This window comes from Triturus cristatus, chromosome 6 (genome assembly GCF_964204655.1).
Source record: "Triturus cristatus chromosome 6, aTriCri1.1, whole genome shotgun sequence".
Lineage (NCBI taxonomy): Eukaryota > Metazoa > Chordata > Amphibia > Caudata > Salamandridae > Triturus > Triturus cristatus.
In genome coordinates, this window is record NC_140589.1 from 948,188,121 (window position 1) to 948,204,732 (window position 16,612).

At 41.7% G+C, this 16,612-nt stretch overlaps 1 protein-coding gene across 1 annotated transcript in view; it reads left to right on the plus strand.

Annotated features, from left to right (window-relative positions):
- UST (uronyl 2-sulfotransferase) overlaps nucleotides 1–16,612 on the plus strand; it is a 954,023-nt gene that overhangs the window by 663,131 nt on the left and 274,280 nt on the right. The window contains exon 5 of the mRNA XM_085611639.1: nucleotides 13,914–14,067. Coding sequence (XP_085467765.1) covers nucleotides 13,914–14,067 — 154 coding nt within the window. The remainder of the gene's footprint in view (nucleotides 1–13,913; nucleotides 14,068–16,612) is intronic.

Here is a 16,612-nt window from a genome sequence, read left to right on the forward strand (position 1 = left end):
CAGGCAGCTGATCTATCAGTGATTGAGGTGAACTGGGGGAGGCCCTGGGAATGTTTGCCTTCAGGGGCCAGTTCCTGCTCATCCAGTGACTGACCAGTGGACACAAAAGGGACCCCCTGCTGCTGCATTTAATTCACTACGTCAGCATGGGTGCCAAATGTCTCCTGCCCAGGGCGCCGTCTTAGCCAAGGCCCGCTCTGTTCAAATCACAACAGAGAACTGCAGTGCCGTCTTCAAGTTTCCGCTTGCTGCGTCCTTCCTGATACAACCATTAAATAAATGTGCTTTATGATTCTGGTTTGCTCCTTTAGTGCCGATCTCAAATGTTTTCACAATGTGCACGAATTAGCTTGGTGAGATCAGTGGCGGCCTGTGGTGTAAAGTTCGTTTGTGTAATGTCATTAATGTCCGCCTGCAAGCACTTCTACAGCCTGACCCGGTATCAGAAGTTACGAAGTCCGACATTTGTCTCCATTAGGAGCGCATCAAGCCAACTTCTGCCCCCATCTCCCGCTACTTCTGTGCCTCGAGGTGCCACCTCGGGACCGCAGAGACTAAACAACGTCTTTCCTGAGAAACACGAAGATTACTTCTATATACAACGAAGCTTTGCCTTGAAAAAGCCCACGGTCAATGGACCACTAGGGCGAAACACGTGTCGGCTATCTTTCACTAGTCTGTTTCTCATTTTCACGAAAAAAAACTCTAATGAAAACCAAGCACGAATAACACAAGAAGACGTTTGACAATTTTTCCAGATTCATTTTCACATATCAAGGGGGCACAATCCTCCATCCCTCTCAAATACATTTTTACAAATCAAACTTATGGTAGAACACCATACTATACTTCAGTGAGTCTTTGGTCATGTGCGCTCTTTCTTTCTTTCCCATGTAAAATTTTATCTGTGAAAAGGCCCTCAACATTGGCACTTGAGACGGGCAGCGCCAAAACAGCCAGTACACAATTTTTTAACTCTGGCCACTGACCTAGCTTTCCATGCCAATACTGGTTCACTTGAAGATTGTGATTCTCAGGGCAGGTTCTGCAACATTTGCATTGAGCTGGGCGCTTATGCCCTCAGTTATTGAAGCAGTCAAAAATGAAGTAGCATTTTTGAAACTACGGAGGAAATTCCCCCCCACTGAAGGGATCTAGAACTAGTACAGAGTACCACAGTGAGGTTTCATTGACTTCAAATGCCATTCGTGGTGAATGGACATTTCTATGCTTCATAGCAAGCCATTTCTCATACATTGTAAAATAAACGTTCCTGAATTGCTCTTCAACATTGCTTTGCTTACCAAGTGGCAAGCACTCTAACATGGAACATGTTGCAGTGCCAAAGTCACTAAAGGTGTCGCCCAGCCTACTCTCAAGGAGATGTTTCACATCTACACCAATTATGCTGAACACTTGGCAGAAAAGGGCTTTTTCAGACTCTGGTTTTTGTATTATGTCCACTACAGCAGTTATGTTTTCCTGTAAAAATCTAATAATGAGTGTACTCTTTTCCCATCACTATCAATATGCGACCAAAGATCCTCACATTTCTTGTCTTTGGAATCATCACTCAACAAAAATTCTTTAAACGGTTGCAACATGGATAATATTGCATTCATAGCCCCTTGGACTGAGAACTATCAGCTAAGGGACATAGTTGGGATGACTCTTTCTTTGATGCCACACAAAGCACAAATTGAGAAATATTTGCGTTTTAGTTCCAGTGCATAAGAAAACAGTGCACCAGAATGGACTAAAAAGTCAATAGCATCCCTCATTAACTCTGAAGATTGTAAAGATGCTTTCAGCATACCATCTAACAAGTGGCAAGGATCTCCTACAGGGAATCACTTCAGCGCGGGTATCAATTTTGACAGGTCATCACACAACTTTTTCATATACGTAGCTGAATCACTCCAAATACAAACAATATCACTCCAATCTTTGTTGAACTTGGAAAGAACCTTTTTTGCAGAGCATTCCAAGTGACACTGCGTTCAATGTTTTCCTAAAGTCTGGTGTCATGTTTTCACCACTATCCCAGATGCTTGGTGATAGCGCTGTTTATACATATACTTGTCACTATACCTTGCATTGAATGTTTAAAGCCTCAGGTGTTGGCAATTCACCTACTATCAATACTGACCCACTAGAAACTGTGGGCTGATGTATTAAGGGTTTACCTATCAGTGAAAGAATCAAATGCAGCCAACATATCAAATATGATTTTGATATTTCTTGATTCTCTACAGTTTATAAACAAATTAAACAAGACCTAAAACATGCTTCTAAACCCTGCATCTTTTAGACTTAAGACCACAAAACTGAAAAAAGGAAGAAGAAACAATATTTTAGTGGCATCCCTAAACAACAAAACTCAAGCAGAATAATGTTAGCTACGTCTTTCATACTGCTAGCTTGTATTACAAAGTTACATTGTATTGGCCCCTTCAGGAAGAAAAAAAATTACTCTTTCATTCTTTTTCCTTTCTTTGAGTGGCATTTAGTTTGTAGTTGTGCCGGTATTTTTTCAGTGTTTATATGTTTTCACTGGTGAGGGCTATTTCTCTTTCAGTGGGGTTTTATCAGTTATTATAGGTTTAAACCTAAAACCCCACAGCCTAGTTATATAATTTAAGCACTGTTGCTATCGAACAATATTGAAATAAGTGTGCAAAACTTTGTTCTATCTAGATGTTATGGATGGTAATCAGGATGCTCCTGGGTGCAGCCACCTATCTTGTACCATTCTGTCATTTCTTTCTGGTAATGCTAACATCAGAACAAACAAGTATTGGCAAAGCCAACAGGTTTCTCCTTTGTAACATATTGGCTTTGCCAATAGTTTTTAGCCACACTGCACATCATCCCTGTTGTGTGCAGCATGGCTGGCATGGAAAGATTACAAAAAAAGCCTTTGATGCAAGCTCTGCATTATTTTGTAGTTGCTCACACTACACATGTATGTGTCTAATATTTACATACATTCTTTATATTTCCTTTCTAATTACACTGGGAGCTAAAAAGAAATAAATGTAATATGCAAAGCATTTCTTAAAGGCAAGCATGGAGGGTTTATGTAATGCTACATGGGCGATGGGTGGGTCAGCCAAAGACGCAAGGGGAAGGGTAGGAGGAGTTTGTGAAAGCAGAAGAAACCCAGGGGAGGGCGGGAGAGGTAAAGGAAAATGACAAATGGGGGTAAAGCAGCCAAGTGGATGGTGGGCGAGGCGGGTGAGCAACACGGAGTGTGGTGGCAGGCAATGGGGAGAAGCACACCGGCGAGCACAACATGTAGGGGGTGGGGAGAACCACGAGGGCGACAGAGAACAACACGGAAAGATAAGTACACAAGGGCACCGGGTCAAAAAATGCACTCTCATGGCGTACTTCACACAAAGGAAAGTAGCACTTTAAAAGCACACAGTGGAATAAGCGATACCCGATCATCAAAGCAGCGCCAAAGAGGCAATGTCCATTGTAGAGACAAACACAAGTTTGACAACCTAGGACAAATAAGCAGCACCCAAATGAGAGCAAAAAGGAAAGCCTGTAAATGGTAAGAAATAGGCGGGCTCCAAGCCCCTCTATGTTATCTGTAAGCCACAATACACCTCGCAACAGACAGTCAGCAAACTGTCCCTGTATTATGATTCAGGCTCCCTATTTTCTGTTTTTACAGATTCCTACTGATAAATACAGACAGTAAACTGTGTTTTCTGTCGCATTTATTTTTAAAAGTGGATAAATACAGAAAATTGTGCTTCCCTTAAGTTACTCTCCGGGCTGCCTTTCATGAATTATAGGCCAGCAGCTGAGCAGATGGACAGCATGGGAAATTAAAAAACAGGACGAAATATCTTTAAATATGGGCATATATTCAACATACATTTATGGTATAATGCTAGTATTTACCAGTGGATGTATTGTTATGTAAAATTTGACAGCTTAAATAGCTAAAACACAACAGACATCAACGTATGAGTGCAAGTCTCTCAGTTAAATAAATACCGAAATGTACAGTTTTTCAACTTCATTTATACACAAAATAAATATGGATACAGATAAAATGGCCCAAAAATAAATTTGGATAAATACAGATAGAAATGTTAAAAAAATAAATACCATTAAACGGGAGCTCTAATTATGATCATGACTTGCTGTTAAGGTTATTGGGCAAGTTTTGTTAGACAGACTGCAGATCTGGGCGGAGGACCAGGCAATTTGGAGTGATCTACAATACGGCTTCTGCAAGCGTTTGGGCACAGTCGAACAGGGCCTTAATTTACATATTTTATTTGATAAATACACTAGCGCAAAAAGGGGAAGATTATTTTTGACTTTTGTTGACCTAACGGGGGCATTCGACTGTGTCATTCATGATAAGCTGTGGTTGATTTTAGAGGGCATGGGTGTGGGTATTTTAATAATCTCATTTTTAAGGAAGCTTTATTCAGGGGCAAAGGCGAGGGTTCACTATGGGATGGACAGCGAATGCACCCAGCACTTCAGAGTACTGAGAGGTGTGAGGCAAGGCTGTGTCCTTGCCCTACTTCTCTTTACACTGTACATAAATGATTTAGAAACTACCTTGGTCCAGGAGTGCAGGGATCTGCCAACAGCAGCGATGCGCCCTATCCCTGCTCTTCTGTACGCGGATGACGCGGTTCTAATGGCCCGCATGCCGCTCGGCCTCCAAAGGGTAGTTAATACCTCTTCTAATTTTATGTCAAATTTGGGTCTTACCATCAACTGTTCCAAAACGTTCGCAATGAACTGCAGGGTAGGATCTAACAAGATGACTAATACCCTTTTTATTAACTCAAGGGCAATAGAGTGCACTAAAATGTTTTCCTACCTAGGGATTTTATTTGATCGGTCAGGAACCTGGACCAAAGCAGTTAAAGCCAGAAGGCTGTTGTTTATAAAGTCATTGACGGCATTATCACATTTTAGTAGGAAATTAGGTAGACGCCCACCGGCGGAACTCCTACAAATTTATAGGGCAAAATGTGTAGCAATTGCCATCTATGGAGCTGTACTTTGGGGATATGCTGACATAAACTCATTACAAATTGCGGAAAATATGTTTCTTAGGTTCCTTTTGGCAGTACCGGATAGCACTTCAACTTAGATATGTCACTCGGAACTGGGTATGCCATACTTAGAGGACACAATCAAGATTTAGACCGTCCTTCTGTGGCATAGAATTTGGACCGCAGAAGAGACTGTTTTTAATCGCCATATACTGAAAGACGCCCTGGGGATTGACGGGGTCAAACAAATAAGATGGCTAGAATATGTCAATTTTTGTTAATCCAAATTAGGCCATTTAGAATATTATAATGACGCTCATACTATGTGCAATGTATCCAGGATAGACCTTAAAGCCAACTGTATGTGCTTTTTGGGTGAAATTAGAATTACAACCGAAATTAAAAAACCAACGGTCCAAGCCCATCATCTTACCCTGTTGACCCCAACTATACAACCATATATTTATAATATATATAATTACTGGCGATTATGACCGATTTTTGTTAACACGCTTCAGATTGAAAATCCTACATAGAGACTTAAGCTTTCCTGAAGTAAATGACTGGTCAAGAGTTTTATGTAAATGCCCGTGTGACAATGTTTCGGTACAGTCGACTATACATATTCTATTCTTCTGTACATTTTATTCTATCCCTAAAAGGAGATGGATTATTCCTGCACTAAAAGAATTTGGATTGAGACAATGCCGCCCCGCATTCTTGGCACTACAATTCCTAGAAAAAGAAATTCTTATTGCCACCATCACAGCTTTTTAAAAAAATGAATTAAATGCCATAAACCTACTATGATGTGATCTTATTTATATACTTAGGGGCCGATTCCGATCCGGGTCGGAAAGCTCTCCAACCGAGCCGGATCCGGAGTGTTTTTTGACCGAGCCGGAGTCCTGTAGTCCGACCGAGCGAGTACGAAGTGGTCGTATGCTGCCGGACTCGGTTCGGTCGGACTCCCATAAAAGTCAATGGGAGCCAGTGGTACGACGCGTAAATGAGCTCCTATTGACTGAATGGGTATGTCTCGCACAAGGGCGCCCCCTACAGTGGGTACGCATCGGTGCCATCCACACCGTACATGCCTGTGTTGGGGAGACCCATGGGTCTCCCCCTGTGTCCGAGTCGTAGGGCTGCGGGTGACAGGGGGTCCGACGCGGACCCCCAAAGGCAACTTCCTGGACGTTTTCCAAGCCGGACACTCCGGCTTGCACCGGCTGTCCGACGCATGCATCATACTGGCTCGGTCGTAAATCGCATCCATTGCACGCCACGGTTAGCTTACAGCCGAGACATATGGAGCGGTTTGGACCCGGAAACGACTAGGTCGATGAATTTCACGTAGCTCGCATCGCACATGCTCGTTCGTACAGCTGTACGAGTCGGGCGGAAAACACGCGTACGGCTCGTAGTTTTTCCAGCCGGATCGCGTTCGGTGCCCTTCCGGCCCGGAACGGAATGGGCCCCTTAATCTTTGTTAAAAGTAGTCACGATATGATTGTGTTTTTACAATTTTGAATGGAGTTTTAATTGTTTGACATATGCACTGTGCTTTTATGGTTGACTTCTATAGTAACCGAATAAAGAGCTTTTGAATTGAATTGACTTGCTGTTGGACCAAAGGTAAGCACAATACGTTATGCTAGGGGAAACCAAAGTCACTATTTATCAAAGAAACCATAATTACTGGATCTACTTGTAGATCCACCTGAGCTGTGCATCATTGTCCTGCTGCTCTTTGGTATTTGCAGGACCCAGCTAACCACCACAACAAAACCTGAGAAAGGGTGTGGCAAGCCAACTATGTCGCAACTGCTAAAATGTCCGACTCGGGTTCCACTCAAGTCTTATAAAAAAATTAATCTGCCAGGTTCCGTTGGCAAACTAGGATTCATCTATCGCAGAACCATCTAATTCCATTAGGAAAGTCTTAATATTATTAAAAGACTTCTTTAATCAAGCGGTTCGAGTATAATCCTCAATCCCACAATTGAAATCTGCTCTTCCCTCTCAGATTTCTTTCATAATAAAATTTAGGATATTCATTCATCAGTTTCTGCTCCAGCCATCGTACTGGACTCCTCTTGGCAAAACAAAAGCAGGTTTGCTGTTGTGGGAGGGAGAGTAGCTATCCCTACACAGGTAGGGCTGCTCACAGGCAGCCACTTGAATAGTCACACAGACTTACAAAAAGATAAAATAATAGGTTACTCTATAGTCACTTACTTGTTACAAAAACATCACAACACCATTGTTCTCATATTCCTGACCTTTTCTCCACACATTCTTCATTGCAATTCTAACAATGCTTAACAAACCATGTATTTATCTCTTTCATATGCATGTGTGTGAGTGTGTGATTTATTGTTCTGCTCCCAAGACTTCTTATCAGATACTGTGTACTCTTGGCTAGCTCTACCTCTTGCCCATATTCTTCAAGTCACATTATGAATCACTGAAAAAACCAAATACATGCTTGTGTGCTGTGACCATAAATTCCTTTAGGCTTGAAAACATGGGTTTTCCTTTCACTAAGACCTTGCTGATCATGCATTCTATTTTCCAGTGAACTCTTCACCTGTCTTGCCTGCAGTGCTCTTCCATCACGTATAACTCTGTGACACTCTCTAGTGATGCCTGCGTTAGTGCAATTTCCTCACATGTAATTTCCTCTCTAGCACCGCTCAGGTGTACTACTTCCTCTTCCAATTCTACTTCTTCATCTTGTAGTACTCAGTTAACTAACTTCATGCCTTTAACCTTAGAAACTGTTATTAAAATTCTGCCTTCTCTTAAGTCTGGATCTTCTTTAGATCTATGTCCCCTTATATCTGTCATATTGCACCTGAGCTGTTAAGCAATACCTTCACTGGCCTCTCTAGTAGTAGAGTGTTAGTTCGAAAATGTTGGAAGCAGGCATTGGTAGTTACACCTCTTAGAAAACCTTCTGCATATCCATTGGTGTTGAGTAGTAATCATCCATACTCTTTACTCCCTTTGTACAGCTTCTTCTGCATTCTCTGGCAGCTGTCAACAGAAAGAACAGCATCCCTAGAAGAGAAATTTGTGACTTTGAGAGGATGTTGCCAAAAGTGATTTGCCAGGAAGGAACCTTTTGAAATACTAAAATCTTCACATCAATGACCAGCCACTGAAACTGGACGCACTTTTACTTGGCCTGCAGTCTTTCTTGCTAAATCTCTGCAGTCACAAAAACTGAAACCCAGCATTTCTACCAGGGGCGGCTCTTCCATGTGGGCGGAGGAGCGTCGCCCCACTGCTTTCTCGCAGTGCAAGAAACAGAAAAATAAAACAGTATTATAAATAACATTTTATGTTTCTGCTTCTCACACTGCAAGAAAGCAGAAGGGTTTGGTTGGGGGAGGGCGGGTGGGTCGTCCTGCTCTTAGGCAGGTGAGGAGTGGCTTGCCCACTCTGAGGGTGCTGAGTGTTTGGTCGGCCCCCGGGATGACAAAACCAGTCATACGCACTCTACCGTTTCTTCCTGTAGGCTGCATGCAGCCTACATGAAGAAAATGGCCTCCCCATAGACGCCTGTGGGGTTGGCGTCCCAACCAATCACAACCCTGCCATTGCAACATTGTGATTGGCTTAGGGAAGGCTGCCTGCTTCCTGTGAGGAGCAGAGAAGACGTGGGACCAGAGCGGGCCGGCGAAGGTAAGTTAACCTTTAAAAAAAAAATGATTAACCGCCCAGCACACGCCCCCCACCCCCCCTCAACCCGTGAGTCATGCCTGCCGCGACTGATATCTACCACGACCCACCACATTAGAGATCGGCAACACAGTGATAATCTTTGACCAGCATCTGTTCTCCACTTGTAAAAGCTAAAAAAAAACAAATTATCAGCAACTAATTTTTGAAATCCATTTCTTAAACTACATTCTACCCCTTCTAAACTTTTCAGGCAGTAATCATGGCCTATTTCAATCTCAATCTACACGTCCAATGTATTCACAACTGTACAGCATGAACTACGTTTACCACCAAGTGGGACATCCCACACTATCCCTGCTCTTTATACTTTGGTTGCCTATAAAGCAGGGGTTCTAGGCCAGGAACCTCTCCCTAGCCTATGAATGCTACCCCTACAGTTTACCCCTTTACCCCTTGGTTAAAGAGGTGGAACAGACAACCTTGAGATGCAGATCAGACTTCCATCTCACACCAATCAAGAAAAATAACACCTCTTTTGACCATTCTTTTCTAACCTAGATCACCCTTCTGATATTCTCTATCATGGTGAACCCTTTATAAAATTCAAGAAGGAGCTGAATACCACCCTCTTTCACAAAGGGTCACTCACCCCATAAAAGTCTATCAGCGTGCCCTTGAAAGGTATGCCAGTACATGACCAAACTTGCTGTACTTCTTCCTGTATAACTGGGCCATGAATGCGCATAAGTGCATTGTTTATAATACTATATATCCAACATCAACAAGTGTAAATAAAACAGATATAATGTTTTAAATTGACCAGTATGGGAGTTCAAAGTTGTATGGCTGTGATGGCTGCAGAATCAGGTGGCAGAGAGGTGGTGAGGTGTGTTGCCTTTTGCTGTTCAACTGAATGTCAAGGTTGCAGGTTGGTTAGACCAAAGTTGGGAGGCAAAAATTTGATAGTTGAATGGATTGGTTTTGTGCGAGCTAGATTAGGGTAAATATATGCTCACAGTATTGGGGAGCTAATCGGGCTCTTTGTTGTCTTCCACGGCTGAATGATGGCAAAGTATTCAGTGTTTCACACCTGCAGTTGGGCTGTATATCAGGGCAAAACCAAAGGAAATGATGGACGGAGTGTTGAACATTGCAAGCACTCACCCCCAGTCAACTGATCTGGGTTTAATCCATCACCGTTCTTTAGCCCACTCTGCCACCCCAGTTCAGACATGGCCATATGCAAATCAGTCTGACCCTGTGCCTCATGGGAACAGTCCAGCCCGAACTGCCAAGCCATGTCTTCCCTGGACCGGAAACAAGCTTCCTAGGACCGGTTTCTGGCATTTCAGCCGTCTTCAGCCATTAGACATGCTTCTTATATGCAGATTTTTATGTTATGTTTTTATGAGCACTTTGCAAATACTGTAGAACTTGCAAGAAATTGGTGTTAACCATTCCAACGAATACATAGCTACAGAGCTCTGACTTGTAGAATCTATTGTGGAGGTTGGCTTTTATTTATGGTACTCTTTTAGCACAAAGAGATATTGTTTATAAGTCACACACACTGCGAAAGACCTATGGCAGGATTACCAAGAATTTACAGTGGGCTTATTCCTCTACCATTTCTTACAATTGGTTGATTTTATTGTCACTCTCATTTATTGCTACCTATTTGATGGCTTTCTGTCCCTTTCTTGTGTTTGTCCCGCCCCTGGAACATAACCTCCTTTTTATTGGCTGACCTGTATCCCTCCACTTCTAATGTTTAGGGAATTACTTTTTCTTTTTGGTTAATCACTTAATGAGAGTACAGGTCTTTTCCAATTCTCTCCCTTGTGTGCCTCTCTAGCCACCAAATATTAGCCCCTACATTCTGTGTTGCTTTCTCACTCTTGTACTGCTCACTTTCTCTCGCTTGTGCTTGTCGCCCACTCGCATGCTTCATGTTGCTCTCTCCCTAGTTTGCTGCTTTTCTCTACCTCCTCCACCCAACTTTATTTTTATTTTAGCCATCCCACCCACTTCTCGTTGCTTTTCCCCCACATCACCCTGCATGCATGCATCTACAAACATAAGTGTTCCTTTATTTATTTATTTTTTATTTTGTCTGATGGTTAACAGCATTGTAAAAACTGTTTTTGCATTGACATAGCAAATGGTTATGAAATATGAATCCTATTTTTCTTTGCTTATGCTTGTTTTTGTCCATCCTTAACATGCGGGTGTAGCTGCTCCAGGAAATCATTTGGGCTTGCTTGCTATGGTTATTTCTGACTTCATTCTAAATTGAGCAATAATTCATGCATGTTTCTTTCAACACCCTACAGTTTGTTTGCATTCATTCCGTAATACTTTTTTGAGTACATTCACAGGAAAACGGACATCATTCTTTCAGGATGCATGTGGTTGAGGAGCCAGTAAAAGGAAAGCCGATTCTTGTAAAGGGATTTGTTCGAACAGATGTTATACTCAAAAGTTTCAAATGTCATCTCCAAAGTATAATGGATGAGAGTTTGCTTATTTTACAATTCATTTTGAAACAACTTAGCACACTCTGCAAGAAGAAAGCATTGTTGGTGGTAGCTTTCTTGAACAAGATACCACTCTGGAAACAATCAAACTGGAATTGAACTAAAATATTCTTAGATTATTTCTTATTTTAAACCCTCCACCACTTCAGCTGTTGAGCTATCAGTGGCCTGCTGCAAAAACTTTGTGGATTTCTTTGATATAAAATATCTTGTAACACACCAGTGAACATCCAGAAACTGAAATCCTACCATGCAAGGTGCTTCATTCGTGGTACGATTTCTCCCCCATTTCTGAACAAGACCTACAGTGAACAATCTCCAAAGTGAAACCCTTGAACCCTCTTCAGGATGCCATTCAAGGGTCTATCAACAAATCTCTTGCCACACACCTCCTCCCCCTATGGACCAATATGCTCAACTCTTCTCTTCACCAGCGCCTATTTCCAGAACAACTAAAAGTGGGTCAATTCTCTCCTCTATTGAAAAAACAATCTCTCGACACAGAGAACATGAACAACTACCACCTAGTCTCCACACTTCCATTTTTAGGCAAAGTCTTTGAAAGTTGTGTTGCTTCCCAGCTCTCTTCACACATTTGAACAAGCAACCTCCTAGACACTCTCCAATCAGGTTTCCACCAGGACCACAGTACAGAAACTGCAATCCTACAAATAGTTAACGACTCCCTTAGAATCCTCGACTCCAGGAACTCCTGCCTCCTGGTCCCCCTGGACTTGTCTACTGTATTCGACACGGTCAACCATCTGGACCTCCTTTGCACTCTTGGACAATGCATGGGCTTTGGAGGCACAGTCCTCAATTTGTTCTCCTCTTACCTAACCAACAGCTCTCAAATTGTGAAAATGGGCAACTCGTACTCGAGATCAGTCAATAAACATCAAGGGGTCCCTCAAGGCTCGATCCTCTCCCCACCCGTCTTTAAACTGTACCTAGAACCATTATGTGTGATTATCAGAAATGCTGGGATTCTCTTCAACTTCTACGCTGATGACACACACATATACATGAAAATCTCTTTCCCTGAAGACCTTGCCTTCCTTTCAATCACGCTCCTAAAGATTTAAAACTGGATGTCTAACCATTATCTAAAACTCAACCCAACTAAACCAGAATTTCTTTTGATCTCACTTTCAAAAGGAAATACCCCAGTACAGGAATGAATGGCCAACTTTCCCTCCTTGGATAACTGCCACACCATTATCCAGAGTGCTATATCCCTTGGTATCACCCTTGAAAATCATCTAAACCTCCACATCCAAACCATAGCCATGGTCAATAGCGCACAGCACCAACTCAGGCCACTGTGGGGTGTCAGACAACTGATCCCGGAATAAGACCTCAAAACAGTGGTCGAGTCTCTCATCTTCTCCAGACTAGATTACGGAATTGCCCTTCTCTCAGACATTCCCAAAGTTCATCTATGCCACCCGAGAGCGACTCCATATGCAGTAGTGTGCTTCATGTTATGTCTCAAGAAATGTGACCACATTTCCCTGACCCTGCCAACCCTCCAGTGGCTTCCCAATAAAGCTCTGACCCAATTCAAAACTGCCTGCATTGAACACAGAGAGCTCCACTCCTCTTCACCCCCCTAAGTGAGAAACTGAAAAGCTCTGGAGGAAATAGGGGTCCCAGAAATGCCCAATCCCTGCTCTTGAAGCCCCCCCCACTTTCATTCGAGAATGGTAGGTGAGCTACTGATTTCTGTGGTAGTGCCACAAGAATCTGGAACTCCTTACCTCTCTCCCTTCGCCTAACAACCTGCATAGCCACCTTTAAAGAGGACCGCAAGCTTCTCCTATTTGACAGACACCTGGGTTAATCATCCTTGACCATACCTAAGTACTCTATCCAGGAGATGAACTGCCTTCATTGTGCATCCCCACCTTCTTAACCAGTGCTTGAACCGTGTACGTCTCTTGTCCAATAACTGTACTTGTCCTGGTTGCAGCTACCGACGCAATATTTCTTAACGTAATTATTGTAGCTGTAACTTGCTGTACCCTTGTATCTTGCTATTGCTGTGATGCGCTCTGATGCCTTCGTGCCATGTCCACGCTGTATAAGATTGCAAAAATAAATAAATATTTTATGGTGTAGGATATTGCGAACTTTACTGTGTGATTTAATGGCAACGCAATTCTGCGTATGAACCATTGAATGCCATCAATACGCTAAGATCCGCGGACATCAATTTGTTCATTCATTGTATTACCAAACCCCCCCACCCACATGATCACATATTAATGTGAACTTTCTCCACTTTGGAAACAAAGGTGCCTGTCAGTGCTTAAACAATATGAAGTAGGAAAATAAACTTGACGAATCATGACTTCAACTAAACCATTAAAACAAAGAAAAATCACACAAGCTAGGAACTCAAGGCTCACTCAATGACCACCTCCTTATTTAAAGCCCTTTTCATTCCTTGTTATTGCTTTTATTGTTGTCTTGTTTTACATTGCCTCATATTAGAGCTACATTGTTATCTTCAAGCAGTTTTGGCATTTGAAAAAACTCTATCTCAGCATTGCATAATTTAAGGTCATATAAAAGTCTAGTTTGTTGATTACAAAATCTGGTTGCAAACATATAACGAGTTCTGTTCCCTTTTATTCCTTGCCAGGTTCGGAGCAGAACAGCCTGTGTACATCAATATAATCAGAGATCCTGTGAACCGATTTTTATCAAACTATTTTTTCCGTCGATTTGGGGACTGGAGAGCAGAGCAGAATCACATGATTCGTACTCCAGGCATGAAGGAAGAGGAGAGATATCTAGTAAGTTAAACACAACAGAAGAGGACAACACATGTAATAATTGTATTCAGCTTATTTTTCATTAAAGGTGCCTGTCATCATATGTTTCATGAGAAGGAGGGACCCACTTTACTACAACATCCATCAGAGGTTCTTAACCTTCTGACTTCTGTGGCCTCTCAATGAATCACTACTGGAAGCCGGACACCTTCTGCTAAGCATTTTCTACAATTTGAATCTGAGAAAAATACACAACAATTTAGACACAAGTGTATCTCAAACAAAAACACACGTTGCAACGTATTATATCTAATTCATAAAGAAAACATAAAACAAAAAATCTGAATTTTAATTTCACTCGAACAGTTGGAGCTTTTCAATACTTGATTTCATTTCTAAAAGATGAAGCAATATGCAAGAATCTAGCATATTGGTTTATCTGTTTTGTTGTTAATGTAAGCTCTTTTTTTGTCAATAAATGCCAGTGATCTTTTCGAATCCACCAGCCATCTATACTAGATTTTGTTTGATGTTCTTGGGCTGTTCCCACTAATCATTCTAAGGATAACTACCAAGGGCTTGATTCACAAAGGTCAACTTGAACTTTTGTGTAAATACCTGGGTGTCTTGTTTGACAATAAGGGATCCTTCCTTTCTCATAATTAGGAGCTTGTAGAGATCTCCAGCCAGGAGATGTCATGGACTGTTACCTAGTTACTTGTAGAATGACATGGGGAAGATTCTAAGTGGGGACAGTTGAAGTGTCCCTAACCTCATGCTAGAACCTTTACGCCAGGAAATAGATAATTTGTTGAAGCAAGGCATCATAGAACCAATTGAGGCTTCTGATTGGTTGGCTCCGATTGTGATTGCCCCTAAGGATGGAAACAAAATTCGTCTTTGCATAGACTTACGAGATCTTAACAAAAACATTTGGGTAGACAGAGAACCCTTGCCTAATATATCGGAGATGTTGTCAACAATGGGTGAGGGCAAGATTTTTAGTGTCCTTGATATGTCTGCCGCTTACCATCAGATTAAGCTACATGAATCATCCAGGCATTTGACCTCTTTTGCTACACCTCTTGGTGCGTACAGGTACAAGAGGATGCCTTTTGGTTTGGCGTCGGCTTCAGCCGTCTTTCAAAGGGCAATGAAGAACATTTTTGGTGATATGCAGAAGATTTGGTGTTTCCAAGACGACATCTTGATTGCTGGGAATGATTTATTAGATCATGATAAGTTGTTTGAGGAAGTGATGAAAAGGTTAGAAAAATATAATCTGACGATCAAACGGGAAAAATGTCAATTGAGAAAGGAAAAGGTTGAATATCTGGGGCATGAGGTGAGTTCAGAGGGAATACGACCTAAGAAAAGTATTGTTGATGCTATTACAATGGCTCCTGAACCAACTAATAAGGATGAGCTTAGATCCTTTTTGGGATTAGCGGAGTATTGTTCAAAATACGTAAATAGCTTTACTGAGATTGTTGAACCATTAAGAGAAATTATGAAAAAAAATATTCTCTTTGAATGGTCAAAAAGTTGTAAAGAAAGTTTTGATCTTATAAAAAGGAAAATATCTGAAGCACCTACTTTAGGACGTTTTGATGTGAGTGCTAAAACCTTTTTAACTACAGATGCGAGTGGAGTTGGTGTTGGAGCAGTGTTATCTCAAATTATCGGTGGGGAGGAGCGGATCATTGGTTTTGCTTCAAGGAGATTACAAGGTGCTGAAAAGTCATATTCAGTAATTGAAAGAGAAGCCTTGGCATGTTGTTGGGCGATGTGCCATTTTAAGTTTTACCTATGGGGTCTCCCTTTCAAAGTACGAACTGATCACAAGCCATTGTTGTACATCTTCAAGGGTGGAAGAGGGTTAGAAGGGAGTATAACCCCAAGAATTTCTAGATGGCTATTGTCTGTCTTAGAATTTAATTATGAGATCGAATATGTTAAAGGAGTAAAGAATGTAGTCGCTGATTACTTATCAAGGATGCCTCTTGATGTGAAGTCTGATGAGATTTGTGTGAACACAAATACTGACTTTATTAGTAAGATTGATGTTGTTGCTTTATTGCCTGAAGAATGGAGCAAAGCTATGGAAAATGACCCTGTATTAAGGAAGGTAGGAGGTAAGATCATTAATGGTTGGAATTCTGAAGACTGCAAGGATTTGGAACTTGTGGAATTTTTCAAAATTAGAGAAGAGTTAAGCCTGAGTAACGGAAATGTTATGAGAAGATGGCAAGTTGTACCTCCTAAAGATGTGAGGAAACATATTCTTAACATAATTCATGAAGGTCATCCTGGGCAAGGAATGTCAAAACGAAGAGTGAGGGAATCTTTTTGGTGGCCTGGTGTAGATTCAGAAGTTGAAGCTTTAGTAAAAAATTGTCAAATTTGTTTAAACAGTGACAAGTCTAAAGTGGTACGTCAACCCCCATTGGAGTGTACGAAATTTCCATCAAGACCGTGGGAGAAGTTAGCCATGGACTTTATAGGGCCAGTGAACAAGTTGGGGTTAAGAGATAAGTTCATTTTAGTCTTAGTAGATTATCACTCT